Genomic DNA, 20,888 nt, shown 5'->3' on the forward strand with positions numbered 1-20,888 from the left:
CTTGGAAGGCTCTCCCTGAACAGCGTGGCCTCGTCCACGTAAGACAGGCCCACACTGGCAGGGACACCGAAGGTGCCCCTAACCACCTTCAATGGAGGACAGGCAGGGGAATAAGATTTCCCCTTGGCCATGTGGGTGGAATGACAGAGGGATGAGAGGAGAAACTAGAGGAGAGGGGTGGCCTTGACTCTGTTACCTTTTCTTCAACTTCCTCTTCGAAGGGAACTGGTCACAGGGCAGCTGATGACTGGATGGCACAGCGAAGGCGCGGTAAAGGCTTGGCAGAGGCACAGCAAACGCACGAGCGGAGTGAATAGGGCAGAGTAACGGCAAGGAGCGTGAAGGTAAAGGTAAAAATGGGAAACGAATAGGGTATTTATAGACCAGAGAAGCCTCGAGATGCACGATTGAAATCAACGGTTGGGACCTCTTAAGCCAATAATGACGAGGCATTAATTGCTGGGAGATCCGATATGACCGTTCGAAATTCGCACGAGAATCAAGCCGTCTCCAGAACGCCACGTGTACTCTCTGCAATAATTGCGCCGTTTAAACCAACGGACAGGACGCACACCACGATCACAACCCAACCGACCGCCGCCCTCGAAAAGTGAAAAGGCTAAGTAACGATTCGCCATAAAGATACCATTGATCCTAGCTAAGATCCAATGGGAGGTTGCCACGTGTCAACTCACAGAATCATTATTTTTCTCGAGCACCCGGGCAATCCGCCCAAATCCTCGAGAGGGGGTATTGTGGGGGAAATTCTGAAATAAGGACACGTGGCATGTTCCCTAAGCACGGAAGCATCTCCAAAGCTCAGATTTACCGATAGGTAAGCCCGGTAAATGAAATCCTCGGGTGCAATGGATGACTGAGCTCGGACCCGAGTCACCAATAAGTTAGGTAGTACGGGTAATTGCAGCATAGGTCGGCTGTGTGGGTCTGACATATGAGACAGTTGATTGACAGCATTAACAACTCACATCACCCCAGAGGTGACAGGGCAGTTGCAACAACTCCTGCAGCTGACATGTCAGGGAGTGAGCTAACTGCCCTAGGTCACCTCAAAGGTTGGCACAGGAACCAAACCAGAAAAAGGTCTATAAAAGGGAGAAGGCTATGGGTAAAAGGGGGTTCAATCTCTTCTTCTCTAAAAAGTTACTTAAAATATACTGATCAATTTGTCTAACTTGATCGTCGGAGTGGGCTGATTTGCAGGTCCACCCGAGCTGAGAGAGAAGGAAAGTGTAGAGCAATTTCGTGCATCTACAGTCATCTTGAAGAAGAGGTCTATATGGCACAACCACCTGGCTTTATTGATGCCAATTTTCCCTCTTATGTTTGCAAACTGAAGAAAGTCATCTACGGTCTTAAGCAAGCACCTCGGGCGTGGTATCAAGAACTTCGTAGCTTTTTCTTCAATTGGGCTTTGTTCATGCCCAGTCGGACACGTCTCTCTTTGTGTTCAACCACAATGGTCTCACTGCTTACTTCCTGGTGTATGTTGATGACTTAATTATCACGGGTAGCGATACTATTTTTGTTTCTCGCGTCATTGATCAGTTGGCTGCCAGGTTCTCTATCAAAGACTTGGGATCGTTATCCTACTTTCTCGGTATCGAAGTTCTCTCGCACAAAAACTCATGCTTCCTTTCCCAACGGAAGTACATTGTGGACTTACTTGCGCGACACAACATGCTCTTTTCTAAACCGGTTCAGACACCTCTTGCAGTTGGTACTATACTTTCACTTTATGATGGCTCTCTCCCCACGGATGCCACTTTGTATCGACAGGTTATTGGAAGTCTTCAGTACCTGCTTATCACGCGCCCAGACATTGCCTTCGCAGTTAACAAACTCTCACAATTTATGCATGCACCGTCTGAACGTCATTGGGGTGCTGCCAAGCGTCTACTCCGCTATCTAAACGGTACTCGTGATCTTGGATTTCGCCTTCGTACCAGCTCTTTTCTGTCCCTTCACTGTTTCACCGATGCTGACTGGGCGGGGAACTCTGATGATCGCACATTTACAGGAGCCTATGTTCTCTTTCTTGGTCCTAATCCCATCTCGTGGAGCTCGAAGAAGCAGCGTTCTGTCGCCCGCTCCTCTACTGAAGCTGAGTACAGAGAAATTGCCTCTGCTGCATCGGAAGTTCAGTGGGTTAGGTTTCTACTTGTTGAACTTGGGGTCTCACTCCCCTCGCCACCAGTTATTTACAGTGATAACATTGGTGCAACGTACCTTTGTGCTAATCCCATTTTTCACTCTCGCATGAAGCACATCTCCATTGATTATCATTTTGTCTGGGATCTTGTTCAACGCTCTATGCTTCGCGTGTCCCATGTTTCTTCCATTGATCAGCTTGTCGACGCTCTTACAAAGCCTCTTTCTCGGACTTGACTGCGTGACTTAGTTTTCAAGATTGGTGTCTCCTCTGGATCACCATCTTGAGGGGGCCTAATAGGATATCTCCGGATTGTTCTTGATTATTCTTGATTATTCTTGACTTACTAGATTAATCATGTAATCTTCTAAATTAGGATAGTTGAGACTTTCTAGATTATTCTTATAATATTCTAGATTAGGATAGTTGTGACTTTCTAGAATATTCTTACAAACTTCTATAATAGGATAATTGAGACTTTCTAGATTATTCTTGTAATACCTATAAATACCCTATTGGGGCATTTGTAATAACCATCTAAGAATTCTCAATCAAATAAGATCCTTACAATGTAGGCACCTCCACATCAGCAACGTGTGTATTGATGTCAATTCCAATGCCACTCCAGCACGATTCATAATAGAATTGTTATTATTAAAAAAAAATGAGGGGAATAAAAAACTCTATAATTTGATAATTAATTGATGATGAATTGTTAACATAATTGGTGGTATCATAGTTTAAAAGTGAGGACTTAATTGTGGGAATTTGGCAGTGTTAAATGGATTAAGTTTTGGATAGTTTAGAGTAGTTAGTATAATTGTGTAAGAGTTTGGGTTCGGTCTGGGTTTTGTTTCTAAATCAGGAATCAAATCTAAAATCAATACCGAACCCGTTGTTTCGGGTTTAAATTGGTTTTGGTTTCAGGTAAAATCGTAATATTTGATTGGAATTTTTTTTTAAAATAATGCTGAAGTGCTTGACAGAATGGTTGTCTTTAATATATGAATACTGATGAATTCAGCTTTATGGGTCAAAAAAGAACGCTGGAGTGCTTGACCGAATGATGACCTTAATATATATATATAAATATATATAAAATTAAAAAAGCTTAAGTGCTTGACAGAATGTGCCCTTTAATGTATAAATAACGATGAATTCAACGTGATGGGTCAAAAAAGAAGGCTTAAGTGCCTGACCGAATGATAGTCTTTAATAGATGAATAATGATGAATTCAGCTTGAAGGGTGTTGAAAAAAAAAAAAAAAAAAAAAAAAAAAAAAGACTTGAGAGTATTTTACCGGATGGTAGTTTTTAATATATGAATAATGATAATTCACGAAAAAAAATATATATATATATGGTCCGTTCAGCACCCTAAGCTTTAACAAACGTGTTTTGTCTTACATGGGTTAGAAGTTTTGGAATGGGCTGATTTTTGGTAAGGATGATCTCTTTGGTGAGGAAATCATCCTCACCAAAAATCAGCTCATTCCAAAACTTCTAACCCCATCAAAAATAGTTTACAAAAAATGGACGGTCCACAATTTTTCAACATGTAAACATGGGGCTAAACATTTTGGAATGGGCTGATTTTTGGGGAAGATGATCTTCTAATCATAGAGATCATCCTCACCAAAAATCAGTCCATTCCAAAACTTCTAACCCATGTAGGACAAAAAACGTTTGTTAAAGTGTGTGGTAAAACTTAGGGTGCTGAACATTTCCCATATATATATATATATATATATATAGGGAGGCGTTCGGCGCAAAACATTTTGACAAACATTTTGGCAAACATTTTTGGGTCATTGGATATAGGGTAATTGGACGAACGAGATTTAAACTTCACCCGAACAGTTTAAATTATAAACAATGCGCTTATTTACAGCGCCATCCCTTAAAATGGAGTTAATTAGTGCCACCTCCCTGCTTCAATTAAAACCCGATTGAACAGCACACAGAGTTCTCTTCGAACTCCCTTTTCCTTAATGCTGAAACCTTCTCTTTCACTCTCTCATCAGAACCGTCAGAACCAGTTGTCGATGGAGGAAACGGAATATCCGACTGTGGTGGTTGGAGTTTAGTTCATAATAGCAGCTGTGATGGAGATTTTGAAGATCGATCAAGTTTTGAAATTATTGGAATTTTCTTAAGTGGTTGGAGATCTAGGGTTTCTGCAGATCCACAGTTCCCTTTCAAGGTTTTAATGGAGGAAGTTGTTGGACTTAGTGCTTGTGTTATTGGTGACATGGCATCTCGCCCTAATTTCGGACTCGACGAGCTCGATTTCGTCTTCTCTACTCTTGTTGTTGGAGCAATTTTGAATTTCGTCCTTATGTATCTCTTGGCTCCTACTTCCTCAATTTCAACTTCATCCCCAAAAATCCCTTCGATGTTCTCTACTTGTGCTAAAAACCACATGTTTGAAAAAGGATCCTTTGTTGTAATCGATCGGTTTGGGACTTTTGTGTATAAAGGAGTTTTGTTTTCTGTTGTTGGATTTGCAGCTGGACTGGTTGGGACTTCGATTTCGAATGAATTGATTAAGATGAGGAAGAAGATGGATCCTAATTTTGAGACGTCGAATAAGCCTCCACCGACATTGTTGAATTCTCTAACTTGGGCAATTCATATGGGTTTGAGCTGTAATTTGAGGTATCAGACTTTGAATGGGATAGAGTTTTTGTTGGAACCACCCTTCATTGGGATTTAAGGTGTCGGTTGTGATTTTAAGATGCTTGAATAATGTTGTTGGAGGAGTTTCATTCGTGGCATTGGGGAGATCGACGGGATCACAGAAGAAGGTTGTTGATGAAGAGGAGGCAAATGGATTGGTGGAAAAGAAGAAGAAATTGGTGGTGGAGGAGATCCAAGATTATGCAACCATTTAGCCCAATTTCAAGTGATTAAGAGGACTAAATCTCTGATTTTTTGTTTATTTATTTTATTGAGAATCATGTTCTTTCTAAAACATTCAATTCTGAAAAAAGTCCATGGTGCCTTATATGATTAACTTATATCCCCCATTTCCTTGGCAGATTCCTTATCTGATATGGCTGATTTTCTCAAAAACTCAGCCAAGTCAGAGGGTTCGAATTGGTTTTGACGTTTTTATATTCATTTTTTTTAAGCTCTAACGTTCATGTTATATTTAATCAAACTATTCAAGCCTTGGCTAATCAAGAAACTTGCAGACAACTCAGCCATATTGCTGAAGCTGCTGATTTGATGCAAGAAATTGCTTCAGGGTCATATTGCTGAAGTTGCTGATTTGATGAAAGATTAAGGAAGAACAGGGTTATAATGTTTTTGTAATATTGAGACTATAATTTGAGCCAAATCTTGTAATGTTTGAAGAGTGTATTTTTATATTTAATTGGGGTGTGATAAACAATTTAAGAAGTTGGGGTGTAATAAATAATAGTTTGAAAGCCAATAACAGCCATCGTTATATAATGCAGCAATTTAATGAATTTATATAATACATCTTAAAGGATATAGACATAACAATTAAGTCTTTTTTCCTTAAACCCCTCTTTCTCTTTGTAGAGAAATAAGGGCCAAGAGTGAATAAGAATGCTGAGAGAATTTTTTTTTTTTATTAACAAAAAAAAAAAGAAGAAAAAAAATAATCCTTTCCTCTTGAGATTCATCAAATTCAATGGTGAGTGTGATATAATAAAAAAAAGTTGGTGTGGCAATATAAGTTTTTATTTTTATTTTTATAAATGTGATTTCCATAGAGAATTTATTAATGTGAACTTTGTTGATAAAACCCATTGACCTTCTTCATCCATATACATTAATGGAAGTTACTATACTTCTACTACTTCTACTATTAGAAACATAAAGACATTGTGACCCACAACCATGTCAGAGATAAACATTTCTGCTTATAACATAAAGCTTACAAACTCTAGAAGACAGAAACTTGTGACCTATAGATTGGAAGTCTTAGGAGATTAGTAGTCTAAAAACCAATCCTCGTGATCGATTAAAATCGTATGATCCTTATAATTCTGATTTTTCGCCTTCTATAACAGATATCAAAGACCCAATAATATGTAATATAGTGTTGTGATGGGCAATGAGACAATCATTCCAATAGAAGCAACAGCCATTACAGCAGGCCCAGCCACAAATCTCACAAGCATCTCATATGCAGCTAGCCTATTTCCACAACCAATGATCCTTGGTTGCAAAGCCATGAACAAACCTGAAAATTCAAGAAAATTAAAAATTAGCCCATTTGTTTTGTCGATTTTTTTTTTATCTAGATATCGTTAAATGAATAAAATTAAAAATAATTTTCTCTTACCAGGACTAAACATTGCCATTCCAAGACCTGCATTTGACAAAATTGTGATTGAATTTTCCATAATTTGGAGTTTCTTGACATCCCACCTACAGTAACAATAAATGGTTAAAGATCTTAGAACAAAAGATCAATCAAAGAAATGTATTAGAGTATAATTGGGGTTCAAGATTCAAAATACCTGTAAGAAAAATAGCCCAACTTAGACCAAGTAAGCTTGCATAAGATTTTGGGATCTTTATAAGCTTAAACCAAACCATTTTCAAGATCAACCTTAGCATCTCTGAATTCATGGAAGAAGAATATTCAACAACCTTCATAGATTCTGGTTTGGGAATATTTTCCTCCTCTTTGCTACATACCTGCACTGACTGCTCACACACGCCAATTTTATTCCAACACCCCAAATCAAAATTCAGTTAAAAAAAAAAAATTCCATGTAAAAAACTCATATCCAAATAATAGTAATAATAATAACCAAATGGCCGAACATCATTTATCCATGTTTATAATTGCAGACTTAGTCAATCGAACATCATTTATATTGGGAGATGCAGATCCCAAGAGAGTGGATGGTATGAACAGGTTGGCATGTCAAACCATTCATGGATTCCATTGGCTTGGCCGTTTGCCGCATATCGAACACCAAAAGTTTGTCATTCTGCATCAAACTTTTCAATTGAGTAAAATATGATCCATCCAGCATGCAATGTTGTGAGCTCCTTTAAGGAATGGATCATTGAAAGTTATCCCAACATCGTATTCATAGAAAACGCATTCCTCAACAATTACTAGTTCGACATCTCAAAGTGGCAACACACAATAAAATCAACATATTCTGTTTTGACACAATAAATTTTTCTATCAATCATCGTCAACCACTACTCATTTTACAAGGCCGACCACATTCATCATCTCATTAATAACATGCATCCTCACGCATAATAGACAATTAATACCAACAAACACAATATGATCATTGATCACCATAAGTTTGAGGAAGTCTATAATAACTAATAAGGTGTCTTCATGGCATTAGGATTGTTATGGTTTGTTGGGCAGCAAGGAGTATTATTCATCATTTAATACAGTGCTAGTTGATTGAGCACTATGTAAAACCCTAAGTAGGTTTTTTTTTCCACTGAGATTTTTCTCTTCATAATGGAATTGATGTGATACATGGATGTCCCTCAATCTTGAGAGACTACGTCAAATCTTTGTGTTTTCTGTGTGTGATTGCATCTTGATTATTTTTCCTTCTTTATTGTTCTTGGTTCAATTTCTCTACAAGGATCAGATTAGTTAGTAAGGATTAAGATAAGATAATTTATCTCCTTGTTCTTATAAAAGTGAAGTAAACCTTATAGTAGGCAAGATGAGACAAGAAGGAGATGCATTAAAACCTCTTAATCACTTGGAATTGGGCTGAATGGTTCCATAATCTTGGATCTCCTCCACCACCAATTTCTTCTTCTTTTCCACCAATCCATTTGGCTCCTCTTCGTCAACAACCTTCTTCTGTGATCCCGTCCATCTCGCCAATGCCACGAAAAAAACTCCTCCAACAACATTATTCAAACATCGTAAAATCACAACCAACGCCTTAAATCCCAATGAAGGGTGGTTCCAACAAAAACTCTATCCCATTCAAAGTCTGATACCTCAAATTACAGCTCATACCCATATGAATTGCCCAAGTAAGAGAATTCAACAATGTCGGTGGAGGCTTATTCGATGTCTCAAAATTAGGATCCATCTTCTTCCTCATCTTAATCAATCCATTCGAAATCGAAGTCCCAACCAGTCCAGCTGCAAATCCAACAACAGAAAACAAAATTCCTTTATACACAAAAGTCCCAAACCGATCGATTACAGCAAAGGATCCTTTTTCAAACATGTGGTTTTTAGCACAAGTAAAGAAGATCAAAGGGAGTTTTGGGGATGAAGTTGAAATTGAGGAAGTAGGAACCAAGAGATACATAAGGACGAAATTCAAAATTGCTCCAACAACAAGAGTAGAGAAGACGAAATCGAGCTCATCGAGTCCGAAATTAGGGCGAGATGCCATGTCACCAAGAACACAAGCACTAAGTCCAACAATTTCCTCCATTAAAACCTTGAAAGGGAACTGTGGATCTGCAGAAACCCTAGATCTCCAACCACTTAAGAAAATTCCAATAATTTCAAAACTTGATCGATCTTCAAAATCTCCATCACAGCTGCTATTATGAACTGAACTCCAACCACCACAGCCGGATATTCTGTTTCCTCCATCGGCAACTGGTTCTGATGGTTCTGATGAGAGATGAAAGAGAGGGTTTCAGCATTAGGGAAAAGGGAGTTCGAAGAGAACTCTGTGTGCTGTTCAATCGGGTTTTAATTGAAGAAGGGAGGTGGCACTAATTAACTCCATTTTAAGGGATGGCGCTGTAAATAAGCGCATTGTTTATAACTTAAACCGTTCAGGTGAAGTTTAAATCTCGTCCGTCCAATTACCCTATATCCAACGACCCAAAAATGTTTGCCAAAATGTTTGTCAAAATGTTTTGCACGGAACGCCTCCCATATATATATATATAAGGTCCCGTTCAGCACCCTAAGTTTTACCACACACTTTAACAAACGTGTTTTGTCTTACATGGGTTAGAAGTTTTGGAATGGGCTGATTTTTGGTGAGGATGATCTCTATGGTGAGGAGATCATCCTCACCAAAAATCAGCTCGTTCCAAAACTTCTAACCCCATCATAAATGGTTTACAAAAAATGGACGGTCCACGATTTTTCAACGTGTAAACATGGGGTTAAACATTTTGGAATGGGCTGATTTTTGGGGAGGATGATCTTCTAATCATAGAGATCATCCTCACAAAAAATCAGCCCATTCCAAAACTTTAACCCATGTAGGACAAAAAACATTTGTTAAAATGTGTGGTAAAACTTAGGGTGCTGAACATTTCCCATATATATATATATATATATATATATATATATATATATATGGGTCCCTTCAGCAACAAACATTTTGGAACATTTTGGCAAAACATTTTTCAAAACATGTTTAGCAGTTAGTTTTGGAATGGGCTGATTTTTGGTGAGGATGATCTCTACGGTGAGGAGATCATCCTCACCAAAAATCAGCCCATTTCAAAACTTCTAGCCCCATGTTTACAAGTTGAAAAATCGTGGACCGTCCATTTTTTGTAAACCATTTTCGATGGGTTAGAAGTTTTGGAATGGGCTGATTTTTGGTGATGATGATCTTCTCACCGTAGAGATCATCCTCACCAAAAATCAGCCCATTCCAAAACCTCTAAACCATATTTTGAAAAATGTTTGCCAAAATGTTTGCCAAAATGTTTGTTGCTGAACATTTCCCTATATATATATATATAATATATATTATATATATATGGGTCCCGTTCAGCAACAAACATTTTGACAAACATTTTGGCAAAACATTTTTAAAACATGGGTTAGAGGTTTTGGAATGGGCTGATTTTTGGTGAGGATGATCTCTACCGTGAGGAGATCATCATCACCAAAAATCAGCCCATTCCAAAACTTCTAGCCCCAGTTTACAAGTTGAAAAATCGTGGACCGTCCATTTTTTATAAACCATTTTTGATGGGGTTAGAAGTTTTGGAATGAGCTGATTTTTAGTGATGATGATCTCCTCACCGTAGAGATCATCCTCACCAAAAATCAGCCCATTCCAAAATCTCTAACCCATGTTTTGAAAAATGTTTGTCAAAATGTTTGTCAAAATGTTTGTTGCTGAACATTTCCCTATATATATATGGGTTGGGTTCCGTAGTCCCCCATTACAACCCCCATTGCGACACATCATTTTATCTTATATACGTAAAAATGTTTGGAATGGGCTGATTTTTTGTGAGGATGATCTCTATGGTGAGAAGATCATCCTTGCCAAAAACCAGCTCATTATGAAACTTCTAACCCTATGTTTTCAAGTTGAAAAATTTTAGACCGTCCAATTTTTGTAAACCAATTTTGATGGGGTTAGAAGTTTTGGAATGGGATGATTTTTTGCCACGATGATCCCCTCATCACAGAGATCATCCTCACAAAAAATCAGCCCATTCCAAAACTTATAACCCATGTAGGACAAAAAACATTTGTTAAAATGTGTGGTAAAACTTAGGGTGCTGAACATTTCCCATATATATATATATATATATATATATATATATATATATATGGGTCCCTTCAGCAACAAACATTTTGGACAAACATTTTGGCAAAACATTTTTCAAAACATGGGTTAGAGGTTTTGGAATGGGCTGATTTTTGGTGAGGATGATCTCTACGGTGAGGAGATCATCATCACCAAAAATCAGCCCATTTCAAAACTTCTAGCCCCAGTTTACAAGTTGAAAAATCGTGGACCGTCCATTTTTTATAAACCATTTTTGATGGGGTTAGAAGTTTTGGAATGAGCTGATTTTTGGTGATGATGATCTCCTCACCGTAGAGATCATCCTCACCAAAAATCAGCCCATTCCAAAACCTCTAAACCATATTTTGAAAAATGTTTTGCCAAAATGTTTGCCAAAATGTTTGTTGCTGAACATTTCCCTATATATATATATATATATATATATATATATGGGTCCCTTCAGCAACAAACATTTTGACAAACATTTTGCAAAACATTTTTCAAAACGGTTAAAGTTTTGGAATGGGCTGATTTTTGGTGAGGATGATCTCTGTGTGAGGAGATCATCATCACCAAAAATCAGCCCATTCCAAAACTTGTAACCCCATTTACAATTGATTTAAAAATCGTGGACGGTCTATTTTTTATAACCATTTTTGACGGTCTAGAAGTTTTGGAATGAGCTGATTTTTAGTGATGATGATCTCCTCACCGTAGAGATCATCCTCACCAAAAATCAGCCCATTCCAAAATCTCTAACCCATATTTTGAAAAATGTTTTGTCTATATGTGTGTAGAAATGGTTGTTTGCTGACATTTCCCTATATATATATGGGTTATATTATATTAGTATATATTACAACCCCCATTGCGATATATCATTTTAAATCTTATATACTTAAAAATGTTTGGAATGGGCTGATTTTTTTTTGAGGATGATCTCTATGGTGAGAAGATCATCCTTGCCAAAAACAAGCTCATTATGAAACTTCTTAACCCTATGTTGTTCAAGTTGAAAAATTTTAGACCGTCCATTTTGTAAACCAATTTTATGGGGTTAGAAGTTTTGGAATGGGAATGATTTTTTGCCACGATGATCCCCTCATCACAGAGATCATCCTCACAAAAATCATCCATCCAACATTTTTGCCCATATAAGACAAACGGTGAGTCGTAATGGGGGTCGTAATAACGTCATCTTATATATATATATATATGATCTTGTTCAGTACCCTAAGCTTTACCCTACACTTTAACAAACGTGTTTTGTCCTACATGGGTTAAAAGTTTTGGAATAAGTTGATTTTGAATGAGGATGATCTCTATGATGAGGAGATCATCCTCACCAAAAATCAGTTCATTCCAAAATTTATAACCCCATAAAAAATGGTTTACAAAAAATGACGGTTCACAATTTTACAACTTGTAAACATGGGCTGTTTAAAAAATGGAAGTGAAATTGAGGAGGTACGAATTGGAGGATCTACTAATCATAGAGATCATCCTCACCAAAATTAGTCCATTCCAAAACTTCTAATCCATGTAGGACAAAACACGTTTATTAAAGTATAGGGCAAAGCTTAGGGTGTTGAACATTTCCCATATATATATATATATATATATATATATATATGGGTTAGGTTCAAAGGACAACCATTTCTACACACATATAGACAACGTGTTTTGTCTTATATGGGCAAAAATGTTTGGAATGGACTGATTTTTTGTGAGGATGATCTCTGTGATGAGGGGATCATCCTGGAAAAAAATCAGCCCATTCCAAAACTTGTAACCCCATCAAAATTGATTTACAAAAATTGGACGGTCTATAATTTTTCAACAAAAATTGGACGGTCTAGAAGTTTCATAATGAGCTGATTTTTGGCAAGGATGATCTCCTCATCACAGAGATCATCCTCACAAAAAATCAGTCCATTCCAAACATTTTTGCCCATATAAGACAAATACGTTGTCTATATGTGTGTAGAAATGGTTGTCCTTTGAACCTGACCCTATATATATATATATATATATATTTATTTATTTATCTCGATAAAAATGATATATAATTGTGTCTTTACCACGTCATTCGCTTGTTGTAAAAAATCTAAACATTTAAATATTTAACATGACTTTCATTGTCCTAATAGAAATTAATCAACCGATATTTCAATCATATATACTTATGTTAAATAAAAAAATAAGGTATGATTACTTATATTGTGTCATCGTAATTTAATATTTGATTTAATGTATTTGGAGATGCGTAGTATAATCAACTTTCCTTATAGCCTTTTGAAATCCCAATCGAATTTGATCCCTTTAATTGTTAGACTCACCTTTTCTTTTCTTTCTACGTGGATCGGTTGGGTTAGTGATTGATGGATATCACTTCTCTTATTTTATTTTTTCTTCACAAATCTTTATGTGTTTAATGTACTTAATATGGGTTAGTCGATTCCCTTTTATAAACGAAGGTTGAGGACATAAAATCATTCTCTTAGTAAGTTTACTATCCATTAAGGTCTCATACTAAACCTTAAAGTATATAGAGCACTAATCATATTGGAATTCTGTTAATATTGATATTCCTAAATATTATAGAATCCTTGTGCGTTTTGAAAATAAAATCGTGGAAATCAATTGATCAAGGTCAATGGGCTATACGTTACATGGGTCTAACATTCTCCCACTTGGACCATTAGACCGATTGTGCTAATAGTAAGTTTCAAAATAATTTAAAAAATGATTCAATTTTAAAATTTTATACGTGATCATGACTTTTAAAATCATCAATATTTTTAATATATAATAAGATTCCTTAATGTCATATTTCGATTAAATATTAATATGAGTAATGACAGTTGTATGTCATCTATGCCATACTTTCTTTCATGTACCATACCATCAATACATTATCTGAAATAACCTTTAATTATGTCACTTTTATTTGTTTTGTCAAAATATTTTCTGTATCACTTAAATTAAAACAAAATATACATAATATAATTAGAAACATGAAATAAACACAAACAAATATTAATTTATTACTAACATTAATGTCAATTACATAACCACTTCAAAATAATTTATTCCATATACATAAATGATTTTTTTTTAAAGACCCATCTTAATAACATATAACAAAAAATAAAAATAAAAAAAACATAAGAGTTGGGACAACTAACTAATTAAGTTTCAAGTCGACAATTAGTCTACACTCGACAGTAGTCAGTTCAATTTACTTTAGATAAATTGAGAAAGTTTCAAGAAATTCATTAACTCTAGAGGTTTAAGATCATGGGTCTTTTAGGGAGAAAATCATTAATTGTTATTACTTAAAAAAAAAAGTTTAATAAGATTTATGAAGAAGAAGAATAACAAGACATAAAAAATGTGGGGAATAAAAAACTCTGCAATTTGATAAATAAATGACGAAGAATAATTAACTTAATTGGTGGTACGTTCCTATTTATAACTGGGAGTAATTTAGTTAAAATGTATTGTATGTATAAGATCATTTTTTTAAAGTGGGGATTTAATTGTGGGAATTGTGCAGTCTTAAGTGGACTAAATGGGTTTTTTGCGTAGTTTACACTTTAGAAAAGTAGTTAGTGTAAGAGTTTCTGTTCGATTTGGTCCAGGTCTTCAAAATAGAAATCGAAACCAAAATCGAACCAGTTGTTTGGATAAAATCAAAATATTTGATTTTGGATTTTTTTTGTCGTTTTCAAAAGGCGACTTGATTGGTCGAAAAAGAAGTCTCGCTTGACCGAATGATGGCCTTTAATTGAGTATTGATCATCATCCTCATTAGTGACAATTTTAACTCATCCATTCCTTCTCTGAGGAAGAAGAAGAAGAAGAAGAGAGCATCCATGGCTCTTGAGGCTGTTGTTTCTGTGGTGACGGATAAACTTCTTAACTTCATCATCGAGGAAGCAAGTTCCCTGCGTCATGTTGAAGACAAAGTCAAGCGGATCCAAAGAGAACTGAGGGATATGCAACAGTTCTTACAAGATGCAGATAGCAAGCAACACAACAATCCAAAGGTGAAGAATTGGGTGAACGATATCAGAGACGTAGCTTTCGATGTGGAAGACGTCTTCGAGACCTACATCCTTAAGACCACACTACAAGAGAGGAGGAATTTCGTATACAGGTATGCTTTTTTTCCCTAATGGCATATATACACGTCATGTGATTGGCGTAGAGATTGAATGGATCCAAACTAAAGAGAAGAAATTTTGTATACAGGTTTGCCTTTAAACTTAATGACCTATATACGAGCCGTATGTTAGGTAAAGAGATTGAACGGATCCAAAATAGTATCCGTGAGATCTCCGATCGTCGGGCAACCTATGATATTGAAGCCATTGGAGGAGGAAGCGGAGAAGCATCGAGCTCTACAAGTGAAAAGTTGCGTGAGTGGAGACGAAATGTTGCTCGTTATGATGATGAAAATCAAGTTGTTGGTCTAGAGAATGATGTAAACGCCCTAAAAGCTCGATTAATTGGGGAGCCCTCACGACGATGTGTGATTTCAATCGTTGGAATGGGGGGTTTGGGTAAAAGTACCCTCGCCAAAAAAGTTTACAATTGCAATGAAGTGAAGAGCCATTTTGAATGTCGTGTTTGGGTTGATGTATCTCAAGTATTTAATGCTAAAGACCTTCTGCAGGAAATAGTGGAGAAGTCCATGAATCTCCGAAAAGAGGACTTACAAAATATGAAGGAAGATAAACTGAAAGAAACGATCAATGGATTCTTGAAGGAACGAAGGTATTTTGTAGTCATGGACGATGTTTGGGAATTCGATTTGTGGAATCGTCTGCACATCGTATTTCCCGACATGAATAATGGTAGTAGAATAATCTTTACCACTCGCAAGAAGGAGGTAGCTTTGCACGCTGATTCACAAAGCCCCTTTCATGAGCTACAACCTCTAAGTAACCATAATAGTTGGGAGCTTTTTATTAAAAAAGTTCTTTCAGCGGAAGAAAATACTCTTCCAGAAGGATTAGAGGTAGTTGGAAAAAATATCGTGGAAAAATGCAAGGGTTTACCTCTTGCAATTGTAGTATTGGGGGGGCTTTTATCTAGGAAACGCAAAGATTATGGCGAGTGGTCTAAAGTGCTTGATCGTGTAAGTTGGCAGCTAAATGAAGACGAAACACCCTGCTCACAAATCTTAGCATTGAGCTATAATGACTTGCCTTCCTACCTGAAATCGTGCTTTTTATATCTTGGTATCTTCCCTGAAGACTATGAGATCTCTGCAAGGAATTTGATGAGGTTGTGGATATCAGAGGGATTTGTTAAACAACGAGGTAACGAACTAGCCGGGGATGTTGCGGAGGACTACTTGGAAGAGTTGGCTGGCAGATGCATGGTTCAAGTAGCAGCAAGGACACCTACTGGGAGTATTAAAAAATGTCGTATTCATGATCTTTTGAGAGATCTCGCAATATCAAAAGCTGACGAAGTTGAATTTTTTCACATTCATCCTAATCCAAATTCTTCTTCTACATCTTCTCCACCACTGAACAAGGTTCGTCGACTCTCTGTTCATAAATTTTCTGAGAAGCATTTCGATCAATGTATTCGTTCTGCATTTTACTTTTTGTCATCTGACGATGTAATTATGCATGGAGCCATTCATAGCAATATGGATTTTGGAATGCTTAGAGTGCTTCATCTAAGTTTCAATGGTTTTCTCGTTCCAAGTCAGTATCCTTGCTTGCCCAAGGCAATAGGGAAACTTATTCATTTGAGGTACTTGCGGCTGAGATATGTGAAAGTGAAAAAGTTTTCGTCCATCATAAACAAGTTCAGGAACCTAGAATTCTTAGTTCTGAAAGATGTTGAAATCAATTGTGATCGCGATGCGATTTTGAAGCTGGACCACTTGCGACACTTGAAGTTTGGCAAGTGGGAGGAAGTTCTATTAGATCCGCCAAGGGGGAATGACTCTTCTTCTATAAGGAATCTTCAAACGCTGCAGGGGATACGTATAGACAAGAAGAGTGTAGTGAAGGATGGGTGGGACAAGTATACCAACCTCAGAAAGTTGCGGTTGAGGTTGGTTGGTGATTTAGAGTCACAAGTAGAGGCATTAAGTGAGTGGATTGCCAAATTGGACCGCCTTGAATCCTTGTCCTTGGATTTTGAAAAAAGTAATAATGATGAAGAAAAATTCAAGAATCCAATTGAAAGGTTGAACATATTTTCAAGGAATAATCACTTCAAGATTAATCTCTTCGACCTCCTTCTGAGCGAGGTATGGATAGAGAATCTACCTGACCCTTGTGAATTTCCATCCAACTTCTCCCACCTGAAATTGTACAATTCCATAATTGGGGCAGAAGCAATACAAACGTTGGGAAAGCTGCCAAAACTCAAGTTCCTTTCGATATGGTCCGCTGCTCTTATAGGAGGAAAGGCTATAATGTTTTCTTCCGGAGCATTCCCTCAGCTTCAAGAATTGCAATTCAGATTCCTTGATTATTTGGAGGAATGGAAGGTGGAGGAAGGAGCGCTTCCTTGTCTTAGAGAGTTGACAATTGGGTATTGTGAAAATTTGAAGGCACTTCCAGATGGATTGGTGCACATAACCACCCTCTTGAAATTTCATGTGTTTGGTATGTCTACAGAATTCAAAGCCCGGGTCAGGCCAAATGTGGGAGAAGATTGGTGGAAGATTGCGCACGTGCCCAACATGGACATTCAGACAGTAGGGTAAGTTTATTTTTCTTTTCTTTCCACACGTCAGCTATAAACTTTTCTCAATTCATTGTCTCCTCTATCCATCTAATCTCTATAATAATGTTTAGTTCCATTTGTGTGTTTGAGGTGGTCTTGTAATTGGGTTTGGGCTTTTGTTATGTAGTGGCAATTCATGGGTTTGGGCTTTTGTATGGTGTTGTTTGTATTCGTGGTTCTTTACTTATTTGTTTTAGAGTAATGATGGGGTTGACACTGGGATTTACAGTGATTCTCACATTTCTGATGTGGAGGTGCGCATAACTGTAGATGTTTTTTACTCGTATCTCGAGAAAATACATATATGGCTATCACATGAACACAATGAGAATCAAAGTGAAAAACAAAGTCCCCACAGGACAACTTGAGATATCACTGAGTCTTTTAAATTCATCAACTTGATCGAGTCGGCTCGAAATGGTACCTAGTTGAGTCAGAAACGCAACTCATGAGTGTTGGCTTCAACATTTAATATGCTTGTCGAGGACAAAAGAATTTAAAAATATTTTTTTAAAAGAAATTATTTTATATATTTATAAATTTTGGGGACGCAAGCTTGGATAAAACACTAGCAGCCAAAAATAGATATAGATTTATAAAAAAGTTGAGGTATCATTACTAACTTGCATGAATTAAAAATTTTTTTTCCCTTTTTTGAATCGTGATAATTCAACTCTCTTTTTTCAGAAGCCTTCGTCACAGAACTGGAGAACCTTTGCTTTAGGATACACAAGAAAAAAAAATTATAATTCTATAACTGCCAGATCAAGGAGCATATGGGGGGCATCTGAAAAAAGAGCGTCAGATTATAATTAGTCTTTTTTTCTTTGTTTGAAGAGAGATCAACAATATTGTTGCCGACTTCGTAGTGAGATGAGGTTGAGGGACCATTTAATTTAGATATAGAAAATTCACTAGATGGACCATCAAGCCACCGCCCAAAATTTAGGGAAGACTATTTAATTTAGAAAGAAATCCCTCTCACAAGGTCTATTAAGTATAATTTTCCCAAATGTTGCCATCAGTTGGTGGCCTATCATGATGGCATGTAGGAGTGGTGTTGATTTCCTCATGACCATTACAACTGTTTAAACTTTAAATGGTTTTTATGTTACAACTTCCGAGGGTAAATATAAAGGTGGAACCCTGAGACAATTTTAGTATAAAATGAAATTATTTTTATCATCAAGCAACTCTAATTGGATATTATTACTTCGTACCAAAAGCACTCAAAATTTTTCAAAAATGATTGAGAGAGTTGAGATGTGAAGATACCCATATTATATATTAATATGGATGATGCTTAATTTCTATTGATTGGATATGAGAACAATGCTTGGATCGATTTAATATTTAGAGTGAATTACCATTTCACGAGTTGAATTTGAACGGTAACAAATTCGTAGGTTTAAAATGACAATTTCGCATGTTTAAAGACGTTATCTCACTAAAAATAGTGCAACCCGCAAGATACTCACTTTAGATCTGCAAAATTGTCACTTTAAAACCTCTGAATTCATTACCATTGACATTTCTGTAATTAAGATGAACATTTTGCCAGAATCGTATATTTGTCAAAAGTTGATCACATTTTTGTCAATAATGCAAATGTTTAGTTCCATTAATTTGTTACATATATTGCAAGCAACTACGTGTTGTTTGTATTGAAGTTCTAATTTCTTTTTTTCTTTTAGGTGATCTTTCCTTATTTCTTATGGTTGTTAAAGACTTGATATTGTATTTTGTTTGTTGGTATTGTATATGTTGTGAGATGTCTCGTATTCTTATTGGGTTTGGACTACAAGAGGCAAAGGCAGTATCAAAATGGTCTCTTATTGTTTTTGTTCTGTGAGGTTCCTTGCGGCTGTGGACAGTAAGTCTGTAATTTTATCGTTGATAGTGGATTTTTCTCCCTCTTCACCATGGACATAGGCAATTTGCGGAACCACATAAATTTTGGGTGTTCGTTTTGCTTTTTATCTTTATTCTTGTTACACTTCCACACAACAGTATATTATAATGCGCAAGTGTGAAAATGAAAATTATCGTGATGATAGAAGTTTTGAGCCAAGGCATTATTAGTATTTTATTTTCTCCTTCCATTGATTTCTTGGCTAACAATTGCAATTCCAATGCCAACCATAATTTTAAACTAAGTAGTCTCAACTCATGCGACTGAAGTGAAATATATCAAGGTGACCCTGCTTCAGAACTCGATGGAACCAATTCACCAAGTAAACTTGCAAGATCATTGAATCAACTCATCAACTCGGTCAATATTATAGATATTGCCTTGTGTTTTTTAATTGATGCCAATGTACTTGACCTAGATCCTCTCATAGGATAAACATAAATAACTCAAAATGCCCTCATCTTCAACCTCTATCGGAAAAACCTTCTCAGAATCAATCATCCTCATCTAATATTTTATTATACTTTCCAACCTTAAGATTCTATTTTCTTCAATTTATTTAAAACCTCAATAACGTTATTTAATTTCTGGAGAAGTAGAAAGATGGATTTTTAGGTGGAAAAATCAATGGTTTTTACAAGACATTGAAGATGAGATTATATAAGTTTAAAATAGTTAACCTTAGAGGTTAACAACTTGAAGATGACAAATTTATAAGGTAATCCAATCTTCAAACTCGAGATTCCATTTCCTTCGACCTTTCAAATCTCAAGATTATATAAGAATTTTGGGAAAGTAAAACAATATATCTTTTAGTACAAAAAATCATGGATTTTCTACAATAAGTTGAATATGATGGATTGAATCACGGGATTTTGACAAAAGGTTGAAGAGAAGATCAGTTTAAGTTAGTCTCTTATACAAAACCTTGGTCAAGGGGGGGTATGCAATCAATTTGAAAACATGGGGGAATCTCTAATAATGATCAAAATATAGAGGTATCTCTAAAAATACAAAAATGCTAGGGGAACCTAGGTTATGGGGCATGTTATCAATCTGATCATACGAGATAGCCCTATATTTAAAATTAGGAAAAATTACTTAAAGGACCTTGGCGGAGGGACTTTTTTTAAATAGTCCCTAAGTCTTGGGCGGTCTCTTAATAGTCCATTTAGTAAATTTTTTTTTGCTTCGTGATTTTCTGACTTAGGCACATGGCATACTCAATTTACTTACCTGACGTGACAAGCTCGAAAATTGTAAATCTGCTCTCCTTGGGATAACTACACCTTTTTTATGGGCTATCGTAGTTTTGCATCCCAAGGAGAGCACATCTATAGTTCCCAAGCCTGTCACGTCAATTGAGTTGCCACGTGCCTAAGTCGGATTATCAGCACTTTTTTTTCTTTTCTTAACAATCCCTGGACCTCATTTCCCACATTTCTCACGATTGAATGTCCTTATCGTTAGAACTCATCGGTTTTATCCAAAAAGAAAAAAAGATTTTTGGCATCTCAATCGAATTTTTAAGACTCTATTCCATCGGAAA

The 20,888-nt window shown here is 36.4% G+C and overlaps 2 protein-coding genes and 1 pseudogene across 3 annotated transcripts; 1 reads left to right on the plus strand and 2 right to left on the minus strand.

Moving 5' to 3' along the window:
- Nucleotides 1-6,028: 6,028 nt before the first annotated feature.
- Nucleotides 6,029-8,808, minus strand: LOC147410298 (protein RETICULATA-RELATED 3, chloroplastic pseudogene; annotated as a pseudogene). Its single transcript, XR_015181782.1, has 3 exons — nt 6,670-8,808; nt 6,492-6,577; nt 6,029-6,389 (listed from the first exon to the last, which is right to left on the minus strand). The product of XR_015181782.1 is annotated as a protein RETICULATA-RELATED 3, chloroplastic pseudogene (transcript).
- LOC147410299 (putative auxin efflux carrier component 1b) lies at nt 6,220-6,808 on the minus strand. Its single transcript, XM_086453725.1, has 3 exons — nt 6,762-6,808; nt 6,492-6,577; nt 6,220-6,389 (listed from the first exon to the last, which is right to left on the minus strand). The coding sequence occupies exons 1-3, from the start codon at nt 6,806-6,808 to the stop codon at nt 6,220-6,222; spliced, it is 303 nt and encodes a 100-aa protein (XP_086309851.1).
- A 5,506-nt stretch (nt 8,809-14,314) lies between the features above and the next one.
- Nucleotides 14,315-19,119, plus strand: LOC147410300 (putative disease resistance protein At1g50180). The gene is made up of 3 exons (XM_086433675.1): nt 14,315-14,827; nt 14,923-17,403; nt 18,115-19,119. Exons 1-3 carry the CDS (start codon nt 14,544-14,546, stop codon nt 18,149-18,151), a joined length of 2,802 nt encoding a protein of 933 aa, XP_086289801.1. The 5' UTR covers nt 14,315-14,543; the 3' UTR covers nt 18,152-19,119.
- Nucleotides 19,120-20,888: the final 1,769 nt, after the last annotated feature.

The sequence above is a fragment of the Akebia trifoliata genome, chromosome 1 (genome assembly GCF_017979445.1).
Source record: "Akebia trifoliata isolate Shusen 1 chromosome 1, ASM1797944v1, whole genome shotgun sequence".
Classification (NCBI taxonomy): domain Eukaryota; kingdom Viridiplantae; phylum Streptophyta; class Magnoliopsida; order Ranunculales; family Lardizabalaceae; genus Akebia; species Akebia trifoliata.